The sequence below is a fragment of the Sus scrofa genome, chromosome 7 (genome assembly GCF_000003025.6).
Source record: "Sus scrofa isolate TJ Tabasco breed Duroc chromosome 7, Sscrofa11.1, whole genome shotgun sequence".
Lineage (NCBI taxonomy): Eukaryota > Metazoa > Chordata > Mammalia > Artiodactyla > Suidae > Sus > Sus scrofa.
The window spans coordinates 80,207,077-80,227,454 of record NC_010449.5 but is presented as its reverse complement, the minus strand read 5'-3'; the positions used below and the strand labels follow the sequence as shown (position 1 = coordinate 80,227,454).

General features: G+C 39.1%; 1 protein-coding gene across 5 annotated transcripts in view; it reads right to left on the bottom strand.

Annotated features, from left to right (window-relative positions):
- The window catches only part of SLC12A6 (solute carrier family 12 member 6), a 101,548-nt gene that overhangs the window by 38,881 nt on the left and 42,289 nt on the right, over nucleotides 1–20,378 (bottom strand). For 4 of the 5 annotated variants that reach the window (XM_021099330.1, XM_021099329.1, XM_021099333.1 and 1 more), the window contains one exon: nucleotides 3,558–3,602. The exons of the other annotated variant lie outside the window; for it this stretch is intronic. In XM_021099330.1, coding sequence (XP_020954989.1) covers nucleotides 3,558–3,602 — 45 coding nt within the window. The remainder of the gene's footprint in view (nucleotides 1–3,557; nucleotides 3,603–20,378) is intronic. 5 annotated transcript variants of the gene reach the window in all.

Below are 20,378 nucleotides of genomic sequence, written 5' to 3'. Positions count from 1 at the left end.
TGATGAAATCTTAATCATTCCTGATTCAAAGAAAAATTTTATATACAGACTAATCTTGAAAAGTTTAAATGAACTGGAGTTCCTGTCGTGGCACAGTGGAAACGAATCCGACAAGGAACCATCAGGTTGTGGGTTTGATCCCTGGCCTTGCTCAGTGGGTTAAGGATCTGCCGTTGCCGTGAGCTGTGGTATAGGTCACAGACGCCGCTTGGATCTGGTGTTGCTGTGCCTTTGGTGTAGACCGGCGGCTACAGCTATGATTAGAGCCCTAGCCTGGGAACCTCCTTATGCCATGGGTGTGGCCCTAAAAGGACAAAAGACAAAAAAAAAAAAGTTTAAATGAACTATCTCAGAGTTTCTATTGTGGCTCAGTGGGTTACAAACCAGACTAGTATCCATGAGGATCAGGTTTGATCCCTGGCCTCACTCAGTAGGTTAAGGATCTGGCGTTGCTGTGAGCTGTGGTGTAGGCCGGCAGTTGTAGCTCCAACTGGACTCCAGCATGAGAACTTACATATGCTTCAGGTGTGGCCCTAAAAAGTAAAAAAAAAAAGGAACTATCTAATATAAAAGTTTAAAGAAGAGAATAGTGACAGCCCCAATACGACAAGGCCAGGACCTCTGGTGATCACATTTCTAGCCATATGTTCATGTTGAACCATTCAATTAACAACCATTTATTGAGTGTCTAAGGTGTCAGTTACTGTTCCGGCATATAAACTCACTCAAATGAATGAGAATTAAGACCAGAAAATTAAGTCCTTAACATAAAAGAGCAGATAAGGAGTATTCCAGTTTCTTGAACTAACACTCTGAATCTCTAATAAGCAAACAAGTCAAGTACTTTCTCTATTTTGGACTTTCTGATAGCTTCTATTTTCCACAGCTGCTTTGCATATATCCAAACAGCTAAAGTTCAGTAATATACAAATCAAAGTAAGCATCCTACGACAGACACACATGAAATGGCTCTTAAGGAGTTCCCATTGTGGCTCAGTGGAAACAAACCCAACTAGGAAGCAAGAGGTTATGGGGTTTCATTCCTGGCCTCGCTCAGTGGGTTAAGAATCCTGCATTGCCGTGAGCTGTGGTGTAGGTCGAAGACTTAGCTTGGTTCTGACGTTGCTGTGGTGGTGGTGTAGGCTGGCGGCTACAGCTCAGATTGGACCCTTAGCCTAGGAACCTCCATATGCTATAGGTGTGACCCTAAAAAGCAAAATAATAAAATAAAATGGCTCTTAATACATTTGAAAGTACTTAACTCACTAATAACTAAAGTGCTTAACTTGATAATTAAAAATGAGAGATTTTTATCTATTAGTTAAAGAAAAAAATTTAAGATGATAATATCCACTTTTGATGATAGGGAGTTGAGTAGATTCTTTATTCTTTATTAGGGGATTTAAGCTGATGTATCCTTCTGAAAAGAAATAAACCTTTTGACCAGGGAATCACACTGTTAGAAAAGTATCCTAAAAATATACAGGCAATGAGAACACAAAGATATATGTAGAAGATATTCATTGCAACATAATTTGTAACAGTAAAAAACACTGGGAATAATTTAAATGCTCATGAATAAAATTACAGTGTAGGATTAAATGAAATACTATTCTACTACAAATAAATAAGTAGCTATTTATGTACTGATATGTCCAAGATAAAATATAAAGTAAAAAAAAGGAAATCACAGAATAGTATGTTTAGTGTAACTTCTCCACTGATTAAAAAAAGGAAAAAAGATAGTCATAGTATATAATATAAAAATGTGTAAAAATTTCTCTAAGAATTCACGAGAAAGTGTCAACAGCAAGAAATTTGGGGGAGTAGAGGTGAGGTGGTATGGAGAAGGGACCTATTTTTTCATTTCATTTCATTTTTTTTTTTTTGGTCTATTTTAGGGCCACATAGGCAACATATGGAAGTTTCCAGGCTAGGGGTCAAATTGGACCTGCAGCTGCTGGCCTCCGTCACAGCCACAGCAAGGTGGGATCCAAGCCACATCTATTACCTATACTGAAGCTCACTATAATGCCGGGTCCTTAACCCACTGAGCAAGTCCAGGGACTGAACCTCATGTGTCCTCATGGATAACAGTTGGGTTTGTTACTGCTGAGCCACAACAGGAACTCCTATCTGTCTGTCTGTCTACTTTTTGTATTGTATGACTTCCTCACTGGAGCATGGTTCATTTTCTTTCATTAAAAAACTTTTTTTTTTTTTCCTTTGTCTTTTTGCCATTTTCTTGGGCCGCTCTCGTGGCATATGGAAGTTCCCAGGCTAGGGGTCTAATGGGAGCTGTAGCCACCGGCCTACGCCAGAGCCACAGCAACGCGGGATCTGAGCTGCGTCTGCAACCTACACCACAGCTCATGCAATGCCGGATTGTTAACCCACTAAGCAAGGTCAGGGATCGAACCCACAACCTCATGGTTCCTAGTCGGATTTGTTAACCACTGCGCCACGACGGGAACTCCTAAAACACTTTTTTGACCACACCCGTAGCATGCAGAAGTTCCAGGGCCAGGGATCAATCCTGTGCCACAGCAGTGACCCAAACCACAGCAATGACATAACAGATCCTTAACCTGCTGAGCCACCAGGGAACTCAAGCATGTTTTATTTTTATATTTAAAAAAAATTTCAGTTCTGAGATGTGGAATTCTTGTCAACATACAAGCTTACTACTGGAGTTCTCTTGTGATACAGTGGTACAGGGTTAAGGATCTGGCTTTGTCACTGAAGTAGTTTGGGTTCAGTCCCTGGCCCAGAAACTTCCACATGCTGCAGCTGCAGCCAAAAAGAAAAAACAAAAAATTACAAGCTTACTGCAACTTAAGTGAATGATACCAGAAGAAATCAATTCATTTCCATAACTTATTTCACAGATAAGGAACTGGAACATCAATTTCTTTTTATTTATTTTTTTGCTTTTTTTTTTTAATCGCCGCACCCACAGCATTTGGAAGTTCCCAGGCTAGAGGTCACATTGGAGCTACAGCTGCCAGCCTACGCCACAGCCACATGGGATTGAGCCACATCTGTGATCTACACCACACCTTATGGCAACACTGGATCCCCGACCCACTAAGCGAGGCCAGGGATCAAACCTGCATCTTCGTGAATACTAGTCCGATTCGTTTCTGCTTCGTCACAACAGGAACCCCGAACATCAGTTTCTTTGCCTCACTTAAGGTCATACCTAAAGTATGAAGTACTTTCAGGAATTAAAATGAAGGTGATCACAAGATATTAGAGGATATTATATTTTCATTTCAAAATTACCTTGGAAAAAAGATGCTCTCTTACAAAACTTAAAATCACAGACCATGTAAAATTACTTTTTAAAGTAACTAAATTGAGTCTTAGCCATCAATTGCAGAAGTAGATTCCTAAAACTCACCAAGTTGGGAATAGAAACAGCAGGGAAAAAAAGCTGAGAAGTGTGAAGCAGAAAAGGAGGACAGAAAATAGAATTAGAGAAGGGAATAATGTCTCTTAGTATAAGCACGAAAAGGGCGACTTTAGAGAGAGTCAGTCCCCAAGTAATACTATACCTAACAGCTGGCTGTGTTCCCCTGTGATGGAGTTCTGACTCGGGTCTGAAAAACAAACAATTGAAAAGAAAAGAAAAAAATGAATGACCAAAACAAATAATTTCTTAAAAATCAGCAACAAAAGTCAACCAAGGAAATAAGCAAAAGAAAGTTTTCTAATGCTCAAGAAACATTAATGAAGAGATACTAAAAGCAGAATGAAATATTATAAAAAAATAACCCCACAGCTTCCTCAAAGTGTTAAACAAAAGAATTACCTGTGAGCCATGGTATATACCCCGAAAGAATTGCAAACAGGGTCTCAGATACTGTACAACAATGTTTACAGCACCATTTTTCATCCAGCCTAAAGGTGAAAATAACGCAAGTGTCCTCTAACAGAATGGATAAACAAAACATGGTAGTAATGGTCCCCAACTCACAATGGTTTGACTTAAAATTTTTGATTTTTATGATAGTGTGAAAGCAATACGCATTCAGAAAACATACTTTAAATTTTGTTCTTTTCCCATGCTGACAACATACAGTACGATAGTCTCTCGTGATGCTGGGCAGGGCAGAAGGGCCACAGCTCTCAGTCAGCCATGCAAGAAGGACCATTACGACCATTCTTTTTTCTTCTTCCAGTATACTATTCAATAAATCACAAGGTATCCAACATTTATTATAAAGCGAGCTTTGTAGGAGTTCCCATCGTGGCACAGTGGTTAACGAATCTGACTAGGAACCATGAGGTTGCGGGTTCGATCCCTGCCCTTGCTCAGTGGGTTAAGGATCCGGCGTTGCTGTGAGCTGTGGTGTAGGTCGCAGACACGGCTCGGATTCCGTGTTGCTGTGGCTCTGGCATAGGCTGGCAGCTACAGCTCAGATTAGACCCCTAGCTTGGGAACCTCCATATGCCGCGGGAGCGGCCCAAGAAATGGCAAAAAGACAAAAAACAAAAAACAGAAAACAAAACAAAAAAAAACAAGCTTCGTGTTAGATGATTTGCTCAACTGTAAGCTAATGTAAGCATTCTGAACATGTTTAAGGTAGGCTAGGCTAGGAGTTCCCACTGTGTCTCAGGGGTTAACGAATCCGACTAGGAACCATGAGGTTGTGGGTTCGATCCCTGGCCTGGCTCAGTGGGTTAAGGATCCGGTGTTGCCATGAGTTGTGGTGTAGGTTGCAGATGCAGCTCGGACCCCGAGTTGCTGCGGCTCTGGTGTAGGCCGTTGGCTACAGCTCCGATTCGACCCCTTGCCTGGGAACCTCCATATGCCAGGGGATCGGCCCAAGAAATGGCAAAAAGACCCCCCCAAAAAAAAAAAAAGAGGTAAGCTAGGCTAAGCTATGATGTTTGATAGGTTAGCTGTAGTAAATGCACTTCAACTTACAATATTTTCAATTTAGGAAGGATTTATCTGGACATAACCCCACTGTAAGTCAAAGAAGACCTATATATACATACGATGGGATATTATTCAACCATAAAAAGGAATCAAGTTCTGATACATGCTACAACATGCATAAACCTTGAAAATATTACTAAGGGAAATAAGGCACAGGCAGAAACACAAAGATTGTATGATTCCATTTAATATGAAATATTGGAGTTTCAAGTGGTTCAGTGGGTTAAGGATCCAGCATTGTCACTGCAGTGGCTTGGGCTGCTGCTGTGATCCGGGTTCAATTCCTGGCCCAGGAACTTCCACATGCCACTGATGAGTCCAAAAAACCCCCCAAAACCATTTATATGAAATATCTAGAAAAGGCGAATAGGCAAATTTATACAGAAAGAAAATAGGTCAGAGGTTATCAAGGGGCTGGGAGTTGGGGGGAGAAGTTGGGAATGGGATATTATTGCTTAATGAGTTGTGAAAGAACTTAATCTAAAGTAGTAACTGGAGGATATAAAATGGCGAATCTCATCCGTGAGCTCTCAGCAAGACAAAACTTAAGGACTAAGAGGCTGATTTTCCATAAATGCCTGATTTACAGGAATTTTCTTGGCAAATGGGAGGTTGATCAGAGGTTGTCTTATATCAACTTTTGGAAGTTTTGTCAAAGGCATGAACAAGAGATGATCCACATTGGGTTAGGCTCACAAAGTAGGCTGAAATGAGCTTTGTTTGTGTGACTAAACCAAGTCTATTTGCTAGGGAAGTTTTCAAGGCTGGTCTCTGTTTTTGATTTTAACTGACTCTAACTGAACCCTCTCTCTTTACATCTCCTGAACATAAATAAAACCCCCAAACTTTCAATAGACTCATCTGTAGCTTGCTATGGTTTGCCTGTACCAAAGTGCAGTTCCTCTGCTATTCCTGAATAAATTCATCTTTTCCAGCTTACCTCAGTTTACCTCTTTATTTAGGTCAACAGAGTACAGTTTCTGTTTGGGGCGATGAGAAATGTTGGTAATGACCGTACAGCATTGTGAACGTTATTATTGTCACTGGGAGCTCCCAAAGTGGCGCAACAGGATCTGTGGTATCTTGGGAGTGCTGGGACTCAGGTTTGATTCCTGGCCAGGCACAGGGTGCAATGTTGCTGTAGCTGTGGCATAGGTTGCAACTGCGGCTCAGATCTAATCCCTGGACTAGAACTCCATATGCCACAGGGTGGCCAAAAAAGAAGAAAAAAAATTAACGTTACTAAATTGTGCACTAAAAAACGGTTAAAATGGCAAGTTTAGTGTTACGTATATTTTACTACAATAAAAAATAAAAAAATAGTCACACAAATCTAACCAAACAATAGTAGTTCCATCAAGTAGAAGAATGATTCAGAATCTCTGATATGAGTTACATTTTCTCTTTAATGACAAAGGAACATGTGGCCATAATAGCTGCAAGTCAAGACTTAAGTAAAACAGTCATTACTACCAGCAGGTATGTTCTGCATTAACTTTGACATAAAATGACTAAACCGGCTTTTATCTCTTTCTTCAGAAATCTGTAATAAAATTAGTGACAATAAACCAAATTCCTCTTCTAGGAGATACTGACAATTGCCATTTAACAAGCAAGCACTTGCTTATTTATTTTAAAAGCTTGAAAAGCTTTAGGGGCTAAATATGGAAAGGACTCAGAGCTCCATTTTCCTTGGATTAACTCTCTTGAGATACTGGGGATTATATCTGAATTCCTTGAATATGTTTGGGGAATAAAAATAATTCCAGACTGGGGGGTCTGTGAATAATGGGAATAAAGTTGCATCTTTGTTTTCACTAACTTCTAACAGAAATTGAGTATTTTCTCCAGATATGATGTAGGCAACAAACTACATAAAAATATGTGATAACCACAAATATCTGAAAATTTCATATCACATTATAGTTGTTGCATATATCTCATAATATCTTTGATGTCCAACACTACTTTGAAACTATGGTAGTTATTAGAATGGCTGCTAGGTTTATTCAATACATTGATAAAGAAGCATTATAGATCACAAATTTAGTATTTTGATTATTTTACTATAACAGGGTTCTTTTTAACCCTATATAAATGTATTTAAATGTGTGTATTGTTTTACATATTGAAAAACTTATCCTGAATCTGTAGGTGTAAGATTGCCAGAGTTGATCCAAGAAAAAACAAGACCAAGAATTATAATTTTGAAGAAAATTCAATTAACATTTTCCATGGTGTTTATAAATTAAAAAGTATAAATATATATAATTAAATCTAACACTTTAAGCATCCCAGACAGAAAGAACCAATCAGAATACTTGGGTTTTCTGGGGTTTTTTGGCTGCATCTGTTGCAGCACGCAGAAGTTCCTGGGCCAGGGATTGAACCCACACCACAGCAGCGATCCGGGCAACTGCAATGACAACAGCAGATCCTTAAACTGCTGAGCCACATAAGAATTCCAACAAATTTTGATCTTATGTACAGTATAAAATAGAGTATACTCTACATACTTTAAAAAGGTAGAAGCCTGATTTCTGCAACTAAAGTTTTAAATGCTATGTATTTACTGATATAGTTTTAGAAGATCTTCTTCCCTAATTTGGTTTTAAAAAGAGAAATTAAGAGTTCCCGTCTTGGCACAGTGGAAACGAATCTGACTAGGAACCATGAGGTTGCAGGTTCGATCCCTGGCCTTGCTCAGTGGGTTAAAGATCCGGCATTGCTGTGGCTGTGGTATAGGCCGGCAGCTGTAGCTTCGATTTGACCCCTAGCTTGGTAACCTCCAAATGCTGTGGGTATGGCCCTAAAAAGGAAAAAAAAAGAAAGAAAGAAAAGATGAATGCTTGAGTTAATGAGTGACCTAAGACACATAACACTACTGATGAAAGAGAAACGTTGGAGATAACAGTCTTGATGTTTGAGAACCTATGTTCATGCTTCTCAATACTCTGTAATTCTAACTTACTTGTTCTAAAACAAAGTACGATGGCCTAAAACAAGTTACCTGAAATTGCCAGAAAATGTATCTATGAAAAAAAATAGAAAAATGTCTCAGGAAACTCAGACAGAATAGATACATTTTTAAGGGGGCATTTATAAATAACTTCTTAAAACGAATTACCTTCTATACTGCATAACATACTTTCTTGGCTTCTGAGCTATGCATATATGATGTGTGTGCCTTTTTTAGCCAACCTGGAACTCTTCCTTTGAACAGCCTCCAACACAGTCAGCCCTCTGTTTCTGTGGATGTGAAACCCACGATTTTGGACGGCCAACAGTACTACACCATTTTATATAAGGGACCTGAGCATCGAGCATCTGTGGATTTTGATATTCAAGTGGTGGTGGTGGGGTGTCCTGGAACCAACTCCACCTGGATTTTGAGGGATGACTGTATTTGAAATGAGCAGAAATAAGTCTTTTGTGTGGTTCCTTACATGTTCAACTTAGATTTTTGTCACAGAGCAATATTTACTAGATACGTATGTGGTAATATGAAAAGTAACCTGCAAGGAGTTCCCATCATGGCGCAGTGGTTAACGAATCTGACTAGGAACCATGAGGATGCGGGTTCGATCCCTGGCCTCACTCAATGGGTTAAGGATCCCGCATTGCTGTGGCTCTGGCATAGGTTAAGGGTCCCGCATTGCTGTGGCTCTGGCATAGGCCAGCAGCAACAACTCTGATTCGACCCTTAGCCTGGGAACCTCTCTATAAGACATGGGTGGGGCCCTAGAAAAGACAAAAAAAGAAAAAAGACAAAAAATTTGGAGTTCCTGTTGTGGTGCAGTGGTTAATGAATCTGACTAGGAACCATGAGGTAATGGGTTTGATCCCTGGCCTTGCTCAGTGGGTTCAGGATCTGGTATTGCCATGAGCTGTGGTGTAGGTAGCAGATGCAGCGCAGATCCCGCGTTGCTGTGGCTCTGGCGTAAGCCGGTGGCTACAGTTCCAACTAGACCCCTAGCCTGGGAACCTCCATATGCGGTGGGTGCAGCCCTAGAAATGGTAAAAAGACAAAAAACAAAAAAACAAAAAAAAAGAAAGAAAAGTAACCTCCAAGAGTAGGCAAATAAATGCTTCATTAATATATGTAAAAGCTGGAGTTCCCGTCGTGGCACAGTGGTTAACGAATCCGACTAGGAACCATGAGGTTGCGGGTTCAGTCCCTGCCCTTGCTCAGTGGGTTAACGATCCGGCTTTGCCGTGAGCTGTGGTGTAGGTTGCAGATGCGGCTTGGATCCCGCGTTGCTGTGGCTCTGGCGTAGGCCGGTGGCTACAGCTCCGATTCAACCCCTAGCCTGGGAACCTCCATATGCCGCGGGAGCGGCCCAAAGAAATAGCAAAGACAAAAAAAAAATTATATATATATAATTTATATATATATTATTATATATATATATGTAAAAGCTGAAACAGGGGCAAATCTAAGAGTACACAAGGTCATGAACTGACAAGAATGAAACCAGCCATACCTGTAAAAATCACGATTGGTAAATAGATTCAAGGTGAAGGGCATTTCTGGGCAAGCAATCCCAATTGTATAGTCAAACACAGTAACAGTGCTCTGAGATAAGTCTGGGCACCTTTCTATTGTCCTGTGTCTGAACTCTTCCATTTAACATTTTTCCTGCCTTTGTTACTAAGGAGGGCACACCCAAGTTTGCCTAATATTGGGAGTTGTCCTAAATATTACTCAAAATGACACTTGTTTTAACCAAATTACTTCCTGTAAAGGGAACAATCTGCCAACAACATAACTATTTTAACCCTTTGATGGCCTTCCTAAATTAAGCTACTCCTAGGTCATAATACAGCTAGTTTGTATATGAAAGCCTGTGATATTCTACAGACTAAATGGTAGTTCAAATGAAAACTAGAAACATATACCTGTTCACAACAGGTAAATGCCATCCAAAAATGAGCTGAAAATACTTCCTTGTAACAGTAATGATATAGCAGTTTTACAAAATGGGCACTTGCTCAATATATTTAGTTTATCCTGGGTAAATGGTAAAGCAGCGAGATTTTTATTTAGTTACTTGCCATGTGCCTTGGAGAAGAGAGAGAAAAAAGTGATTGTGGGTGGTATTCACTTGCAAAACTGCCTCTATAAATAGCTTTTCTGAAGGGCCTTATTATCTCCCTCAGTTTGCCCATAGCAGTAGTCTTTTTCTGAATTTCCTTTCATAGTCATTTCACCATTCTTGCAGAGAATTTGAAGCAAATAAAAGCTAGCCTGTGTCTTGCATCTAAAACTCAGTGTAGAAGGTTTCAGTCTTCATTTAAGATAGAATTGGTAACTTCATTAATAACACAATCAATAGTGGAAACCACTGCCTAATAATTCAGAAAAAGAAGTAGACAGGACCAAGGGCATATTTATCACAGCACTTAGCTTATTATGCTACTGTCTATATTATCCAGACATATAACAAAAAATACGTCAGGATACTAAAATACCTGAAATCACCAATACTTTTTTTTTTTTTTTTTCTTTCTTGGCCTTGCCTGAGGCATGTAGAAGTTCTGGGCTAGGGAGTAATGAGACCACAGCAATGACAAACCGTATCCTTAACCCAATGAGCCACCAAGTGACTCCTGAAATCACCAGTCTTAACAGCATTTGTAATTTTCTGGAATTCAACATTAAAAACAAAAAAACCAAAGCAGCACTGTCACCATAAGAAACCATCTCGGTAGAGGAAAGGAACAAATTAGGAGTTTGGGGTTAATACATACACACTATTATATATAAAACAGATAATCAACAAGGACCTACTGTATAGCACAGAGAACTCTACTCAATAGTCTGTGTTAACCTAAATGGGAAAAGAATCTTGAAAAGAAAGGATATACATATATGCATAACTGGATCACTTTGCTGTATACCTGAAAATAACACATTGTAAATCAACTACACTCCAACATAAAATAAAAATTAAATTTAAAAAAGAAAGAGGCTGGAGAGCTTGTTCTCCCTACCTGTCCCCACCCCCACCTCTCTCCACCATGTGAGGATAAAGCAAGAAAGCATCCACCTGTGAGCCAGAAAGAGAATCCTAGCCTTAATATGATCATAATGGCATTATAGTTTCAGATTTTCATCCAGAAACATGAAGAAGAAATGTCTGTTAAGAAACAAAACAAAACTCAAAAACCAAAACACCAAAACCAAAAACCATTCTGACTCAGAATTATGCAAAGATGATTAAAGATAGAACCAAACCAATGGCAATTACTCTAAGAATCACATTTATTGGATTTAGCCTCTCTATATGGGTAGGTTCTAATTTGGGTGGGAAATTTAAGAGGGAAAACAAGTTGAAATAAGGTAAAATCTGAAAAGCCTATCCTCTTTGTATAGATTCTGAATTGACTGCAATGAAACTAGACAGACCTAAAAAAATTTACATGTGATTAACTGGGTTTAAATAAACAGATGGGTAAAAAAAAAAAGCTGGCAATTTTAAGTAAAGTAATTACACAATAAGATGGAAATGTAAAGCAATGCATACCAAAAGTTATTTATGTTTCTAGTGTACCCCTAAAAGGAAAGATAACTGATCCTTATTTGACTGCAATTAATGAATTTTTAATATAATAAGAATTTCTAAAAAGATATTTAGTGTCTACTGCTGCCAAAAAAAAAAAGACAGTTTCTGCTGGGATTTAAGTTTAGTCCATACGATCTGCCCTGTAACTGATTTGTGTAGACAGCTAACCATGGAGAGAATATGCTATGCAGAGTTCCTTCCTGCTTTGGTGCAGTAGTTCAGGTTGATGAGGAGGCATGGGTTTGATCCCTGGCCTGGTGCAGTGGGTTAAAAGATCCTGCATGGCCACAGCTGTGGTGGAGGTCACAGTTGCAGTTTGGATTCAATCCCTAGCCTGGGAACTTCCATATGCCGCAAGTTCGGCCACTAAAAAGAAAGAAAGAAAGAATATGCTGTGGTAGCAGCACTGAACCATGGAATGTACTTTGTATACAGTGCATATTCCTTATTATTAATAGGGATTTGTAACAACATTGAGCTAATATGTAAGATAAATATGATATATATTAAGTAAAATGCATAAAATAAGAAATACATTAGAGTTCCCACTGTAGTGCAATGGGATCAGAGGCATCTTGGGAGTGTTGTGAAACAGATTTGATCCCCAGCCCGGCATAGTGGGTTAAGGATTGGGCATTGTCACAGCTGCAGTTTAGGTCACAGCTGCAATTTGGATCTGATCCCTGGATCAGGAACTCCATATGCTACATGAAGCACATGCACAGCCAAAAAAGAAACAATATGATATATATACATACATAAACTATACTTCAATATTTTAAAAGAAGCATGGTTTATTGCCAAGAACTCCTTTGTGTCATGATAAGGCAGAAGGAGAGCTATAAAATAAAAACAAATGCAAAAAGAAAAAGTTCTGTCAAAAAAAAAATTGGGGAGTTCCCGTCATGGCTCAGCAGAAACGAACCTGACTAGTAACCATGAGGATGTGTATTCAACCCCTGGCCTTGATCAGTGGGCCAGGGATCTGGCGTTGCCCAGAGCTGAGGTGTAGGCCACAGACACAGCTCAGATCTAGTCTTGCTGTGGCTGTGGTGTAGGCCGGTGGCTGCAGCTCCCATTCGACCCCTAGCCTGGGAACCTCTATATGCTAGGGGTGCGGCCCTTAAAAATGCAACAACAACAAAAAGAGGGATTTGGGGAGAAAATGATTTGGACCAGAAATGCTAAGTAAATTTGCATATTCCTTATTATATTCCATATTCCTCTATTTTAACAGCCAAGTAGATTTCTATAATGTTCAATTTTTCAAATCCTTTAATAAATTAATGGCTGCCTAGCTAATCTCCAAAGAATATAATATTCAATATTCCTAAATAAATCAGAAGAGAAAACTTGTCTTATATCAAACACCCCATGTAATTACTGTTCTATGGTATATACTCCAGGAAATGTTCAACAAATTCATGTCATTATACTAAGGTTAATTTAAAAGATAACTCCCTTAATCATCATTTCCATTTACTCAGCAATATGCCCATTAAATCAATATTTTCCAAATATGCCTAGTCAAAAGAATCATCTAGAATATTTACTAAACTACAAGTTCCTGGCTCATATAACTAACCCTAATGACTCGATCTCATGGGGGGAACCTGAGATTCTACAGCTTTATGAAGATCCCTAGATAACTCTTATAAAGCTTAATTTATTCATTCATTCAACCATCCATTTAAATATCTGAGTGATTAATAAGTCAAAGGCATTGTTCTATGTGCCAGGGATAGAGCAGTAAATAAGAAAGACAAACATTGTTTCACACAGATATGGGAAGATAAAGAATAAAAAGAAAATTAAGAATCAAGATTATTTTCTTTATAACACTTATCCTAATCCAAAATTAAGGGAGTTCCCTGGTGGCCTAGTGGTTAGGGATCCAGCATTGTCACTCCTGTGGCTCGGGTTGCTGCTGTGGCACGGGTTTGATCCCTGGCTCAGGAACTTCTGCATATCACAGTGTGGCAAAAAAAAAAAAAAAAAAAAAGTGAATGCAGAGGCTATTTTGGATTGGGTAGGTAAAGAATGACCTTTCTGAGGAGGTAACATTTAAGACAAGACCTGTATGCAAAGAAGACAAACATGAGAGAATCCTGATAAACAATGATCAAGGCCCAAGAGTACCTATGCAAAGGCCTTAAAATGGGAATAAGTATGGTATGTCTTGGGAAACATTAATGTGGCTAAAACACAGTGAGTAGGAAAGAGGCTTTTTTTTTTTTTTAAGGTCAATAAATTGAGTAACAAATATATCGTGTAGTACTGCAGACCACAGAGTGTGAAGTTTATTCTAAAAATGATATGAAATAATTGGAAGGTTTTAAATAGCAGCATGAAAGGTTTGATTAATTTTTTAGAAGATGGAGGCTGTTGGTTGAAGAATCAATTGGGAAGGGAGCAAGAGAAGAAATGGGGGGACCAACTAGGAGTGTACTGCAGAAAGCTGAGAAAGGTATGATGATGAGTGTAGTGAAGACAGTGGAAACTGAGAGGCTGATGATAACTTCTGGAAAGAGAGCTCATGAGTTAGTCTTCAATGGTAATGTCACTTTAAATTTGGTAGTTCTTTACATTTTTTCAATCAATAAATACTTCGTGAGCACTTTCTCTATCCGAAACACTGTTCTAATTACTAAAAATGTAGTAACAAAATCCCTGCCATCTAAGAGTTTACATGTTAGTGGGGAAGAGACAGACAATAAAAAAACAACATATGCAGTATGAGTAATAAGAGTTACAAAACAAAAAAGAAAAGCAGAGTAAGAATAGAAAGGATTAGTGAGGGGATGGCTTGTGTGCTGATTTATAGTTCAGAGACTGAATCTAAAAAAGGTTTCCCAGATAATGTGACATTTGACCAGAAACTAGAAGTGAAGCATCTAGCCATACAATTATCTGTAGGAAGAACACTGCAGGGAGAGGCAACAGTTAGTGCAAAGACCTGAGGCAAGTACACGTTGGCACATTCAATAAGCAGCAAGGATGCTAAGTTACCAAACAGAGGAGCAGGGTGAAAGTGTTAAGATAAAGGATAAGAGATGGAGGTGTGTGTTGGGGAAGGGAGCACAGACCATGTGGGGCTTTGCAGGAAACAGTAAGAACTTTTGATTTTACTTTGAGTGAGCTAGAAATCCATTGGAAGGATTTGATTTATATTTTAACATGACTACTCTAGCTATTGTCTGGACAACAGATTGCAGGAAGGCAAGTGAAGAAGTAGAAAATAGAAGGCTTTTGTGATGGTTCCAGAAAAGATAACAGTAGTGTGGATCAGCTCAGAAGTATGGAGGCACTGAGAAGTGATCAGATGCTGGGCATGTTTCAATGAAAAGATTCACAAGATGAGCATGCTGACAGACGGGATATGGGGTAGGAGAGAAAGAAAGGAGTCAAAAATTGTTTTCCATAGCAGTTAGATGAACAGAGAAGCCATGTACTGAGTTGTGGAAGCCTGGGAGAAAAGGGGCAATGGTAATGAATGCCCCCTTTGACAGTTATGCAGCTGTCCTGGAGCAAACGTGAGGCATAATGAAAGCAGAACACAGGATTTGCAAGCAGATAAAGCTCAGGTGAGGTCCTAGCTCTACCACACACTATTCACGTAACTCTGGTTACATGATATGATACTTCTTCACCCTAATTTACTATCTATGCAACAGGAATAATACCATACCACAGAAAATTACTGTGAGGGTTAGAGATGGAAGATACTCATTAAGTGGTAACTATCAAGATAACTGAGATGAGCATGGAATGATCCTCAAGAGAAATTAAAATTATAGTGTTATAAATAATCAAGGTAAAAATTAGAATTTAGGTAGCTGAGGATACTTCTTGGAACCTTAAACATTTTGCAACTATACTATGGTACTGAGGGAAATATAAAAGTAATGTAGGTGAACACTTGGGTTCAGTGACTTAAAATTGTATAGTCATGGGATGTTAATAGTTTTTTTTTTTAATTTTTATTTATTTATTTTTGCTTTTTAGGGCCGCACCCATGGTGTATGGATGTTTCCAGGCTTGGGGGTGGAATCGGAGCTACAGCTGTCAGCCTACACCACAGCTCATGGCAACACCAGATCCCTGACCCACTAAGCAAGGTTGGGGATTGAACCCACATCCTCATGGATACTAGTCAGATTCACTTCTGCTGCACCACAACCGGAACTCCAGGATATTAATGGTTTGAGTCACCCAATTTATTTCAAAACTTGATACATTTATAGGTTTGACTAAATATGCATTAACATATGATTTGAAATTTTTTTTTGTCTTTTTAAAGCTCCACCCATGGTATATGGAAGTTCCTAGGCTAGGGGTCCAATTGGAGCTACAGCTGCCAGCCTACACTACAGCCACAGCAATGCCAGATCTGAACTGTCTTTAACCTACACCACAGCTCAGGGCAACACGAGATCCTTAACCCACTGAGCGCAGCCAGGGATTGAACCTGTGTCCTCATGGATGCTAGTCAGATTTGTTTCCACTGAGCCATGACAGGAACTCCTGAAAATTTTTAGAGAAAATAATTACAACAGTTAATTGCCCAGAAGTGCCTTACCATGTTCCCTGTACAAGCTTATTAATGACTCCAACTCAAATAATAATAATATAATTCAGTAAGTTTTAAAGACATCTAAGACTGTTAGATACTGTGAGGAATTAAAAAATGAGTATAAGATGTTTTCGGACATTAAGAAGCTCATAGGAGTTCCCGTCGTGGCGCAGTGGTTAACGGATCCGACTAGGAACCATGAGGTTGTGAGTTCAATCCCTGCCCTCGCTCAGTGGGTTAACGATCCAGTGTTGCCGTGAGCTGTGGTGTAGGTTGCAGACGTGGATCGGATCCAGCGTTGCTGTGGCTCTGGTGTACACCGGTGGCTGCAGCTCCGATTCAACCCCTAGCCTGGGAACCTCCATATGCTGCAGGAGCGGCCCTAGAAAAGGCAAAAAGACAAAAAAAAATAACAGATCACCTACCTAGGATAGTAAATATGGTTTTGTTTTTACTATCTGCAAAGTTTAGTAATCAAACTATTTCATTTTTTGTTATTTTTATATTTTTGATTACTTCGATAAGAATACAAGCATTCATACATATTTATCATAATTTTACATTAAAATAAATTAAATTCATCTGTTTTAAACATCTTGCCAGGTTTTAACTGTGATTTTAGATGATCAGGATATGATTCCATCTTCTCCCTAACACCCCTGGCATTAACTCTGTTACCTGAGGGGAAAGCACTTTATCAAACAGAATTCTTATATCTGTGCTAGAGTATCTGTAACAGCTCTTCAAAACTTGATGATCTCTTTTATAACAGACTCAAGAGCCTCTGCTTGGCAACAGTATCTAGCAAGATTAATATCATTTACATTACATCTATTTTTAGTTTATATCTTATTTATAGAGTGGAGAGCCCGCTGGTATTTCATTTGGTGACAGTTTTCTGCAGAAAGGCAACCAGAAAAGCTGTGACTCAATTTAAGAAAAAAAAAATTGAATGCAAAAATGAAACACAAAAATGGAAAGATTATAAAGGTCATCTCTAAGTGACTCAATTTAGATAAAATTTCCTACTATCTTAATCAAACCTGCACAGCAACCCTGTGAAAAAGAATTATTCCAGGAGAAACTAGTTCAGAAAGCTAAAATGATTTGCCCAAGGTGGTAAAGCGATAACCTTCTCTTTTGGACCTTTGCCTTTAGTGTTGCAAAGGTCCAAAGGAGAAGAGCAATCAGGACTGGGGTAGTAGGAGATTTAAGTAAAACTTTTAAAAACCTTAAAAAGTCAAGGAGAACTCAAAATCATAGGAGAGGAATAAACACAGCACATTTCTGGGATCATTTGCTTGGAAGGTTTGGCCTCTATGAGTAAATGTCTTGGATATCTAAGGGAGATGAAAAACAACTAAAATCTGTGTGGAAGTTAAAAACAAAAGTAGTATATTACGTAAGAAAACATGAGTGTGATATGCAAATGAAATGAATACCAGATTTACCAGATAGGCAGGCACAATCATTATTAGACCACTATAATTCTTCCATGTGCCAACACACATCTCTAGGATAGTAGTAATAGATGGTTTTTATTTAATTCAACCAATACTCTGAATGCTTACTCTATGTTAGGCAATGTGCTAGTACTACAGATACCAAAAAAGTAACCCTTTGTTCTCAAGAAGTTTGGAGAGGAAATACATAAACAATTATGAAAACAATAAAAATAACTTATAATAGAGGTACAAATACTATGGAAAGCAAAAAGGAAGGATGATAAAATTAAGTAGAGGTCAGGGATGGTGTCAAGGGGATAACTAAGTTAAATTTTGAAGTATTGGAGTTCCCGTCATGGCGCAGTGGTTAACGAATCCGACTAGGAACCATGAGGTTACGGGTTCAGTCCCTGCCCTTGCTCAGTGGGTTAACGATCCGGCGTTGCCGTGAGCTGTGGTGTAGGTTGCAGACGCGGCTCGGATCCTGCGTTGCTGTGGCTGTGGTGTAGGCCAGTGGCTACAGCTCCGATTAGACCCCTAGCCTGGGAACCTCCACATGCCGTGGGAGCGGCCCAAAGAAATAGCAAAAAGACAAAAAAAAAAATTTTTGAAGTATGGGTAGTTTATCAAAAAGCAGAATGGGGGAGTTCCTGTCATGGCTTAGTGGTAACGAACCCAACTAGTATCCATGAGGACAATTCAAAGCCCGCCTTGCTCAGTGGGTTAAGGATCTGGCATTGCCACGAGCTGTGGTTTAGGTCACAGATGTAGCCTGGACCCAGTTGCTGTGGCTGTGATGTAGGGCAGCAGCTACAGCTCAGATTCTACCCCTAGTCTGGGAACTTCCTTCTATATCCTGCAGGTGCGGCCCTAAAAAAAAAAAAAAAAAAAAAAAAAAACAAAACGGGTGAAAAAAACAAAAATCCCAAAATTAAAAACTTTAGGAGTTCCTGTTGTGGCTCAGTGGAGTAAGGACGCAACATTGTCTCTGTAAGGATGAGGGTTCAATCCCTGGGCTTGCTCAGTGGGTTATAGATCCAGTGTTGCTGAAAGCTGTGGTTTTGGCTGCAGATGCAGCTCAGATTAAGCACTGCTGTGGCTGAGCTGTAGGCCGGCAGCTACAGCTCTGATCTGACCCCTGAACCCAGGAATTTCTGTATGCCGCAGGTACGGATGTAAAAAGCAAAGAAAAATTTAAATTAAAATGTAAAAAATGGAAAAAAAAACACACAAAGCAGAATGGGTGAGAGAAAATGGACAAGGAGAGAAATTCTAGTCAGAGGGATTGATAATGAAGACATGGCTAATAGAGAAGTTCTGGAAATAAAACAGAAAACATAGACCCAATAATATACCTGCATATAATATTAGGTATACCTAATATGTAACAATATATATTATTCTACAATATCAGTCATATAAATGTTTTGCACGTGACATATATATTTCCTAATTGATGGAAAAGGAAAACAAATTTTTAAAAAGGATTTAAGGAGTTCCTGTCATGGCACAGTGGTTAATGAATCCAACTAGGAACCATGAGATTGCAGGTTGGATCCCCGGCCTTGCTCAGTGGGTTAAGGATCCAGCGTTGCCGTGAGCTGTGGTGTAGGTTGGCATCTACAGCTCTGATTAGACCCCTCGCCTGGGAACCTGCAAGTGCCAAGGGAGCGGCCCAAGAAAAGGCAAAAAGACAAAAAGACAAAAAAAAAAAAAAAAAAAAAAAGGATTTAAAAAGTGGGTAGGATAAATAGCACCAGTCAGCATATGTGTTTCCAAATTTTGATTCTTCCCTTCATCAAATCCAGTCAATTGCGGCTTCCATACTAAACTCTTTTTTCCATTGCACCACCATCATTTAGAAACTCATTCTTCACTGCTTGGACCATTAAAATAATTCAATTATTCTCCCTGTCACTGATTATCTCATCTTCAAAAAATATTGCTTTTCCCCTTTATTAATTCTGCCTTTTTAAAAAAAACAAAACAAACACTTCCAAAGATCTCTTGAGTAATAGTGCCAGGAGTGCCCAAGCATTCTGTAAAGACAAGACTATTCTTACTTCTTATTTATGTATGACCTGATATCATGTGTTGGGTACTGATTTAAGTCCCTCCAAGGAAAGGAAAGAGCTGCCTGTGCAGGCTCTATCTCCACTCCTGCTGTGAATTTTCAGGCTGGATGTGGTAGAGGGAATGGTGGTGACAGCAGAGGCTAATGGCTTAAAGAGCCATAAATAGACCCTGGTTTACTTTTTTGAATCCCCTGGCTTATAGGATGAACTCCAAAAACTTAATCCTGGCTTTCAAGTTCCTTTATAATCTAGCACTAAATTACTCCTCTCTGACCTTTCCATATGCTGTTTTTAGTTATGAACCCTCTGCTCCACACTCTCTGGAATGCTTTGCGAGCCCTCATCTTTCAATTTTTCCCTGAAAATTCCTTCTCTTTCATCTTCACTTACCTGACTTCTACATCCTTCAAGGCCCAATTAAAGTGCTTTCCTCTTCCTTAGCCGTACCCTGGGGCTCAATTTTCTAAATGGTTTAATCTTCCTCTGAAACATTAGGTATTTGCTGCCTTGTATTATCTTTTAATTAATCAACAACAAATATTTACTAAGCACCTATACGTGCCAGACTACGCGCTTGGCACCTGGGGATACAGAGAGATGAAAAGAACTCAGTAGCTACCCTTAAGGAGCTTACAGCACATATGAGTAAGACAAGTAATTACAACAGGGTGCTTAAAGTACTACAGTTGAAGTACAGAAGAAGAGATATGGCAGTGTGTATATCACAAAGTCAAGAAGGCAAGAAGGAAGAAGTAATGTTTGAGCTCAGTC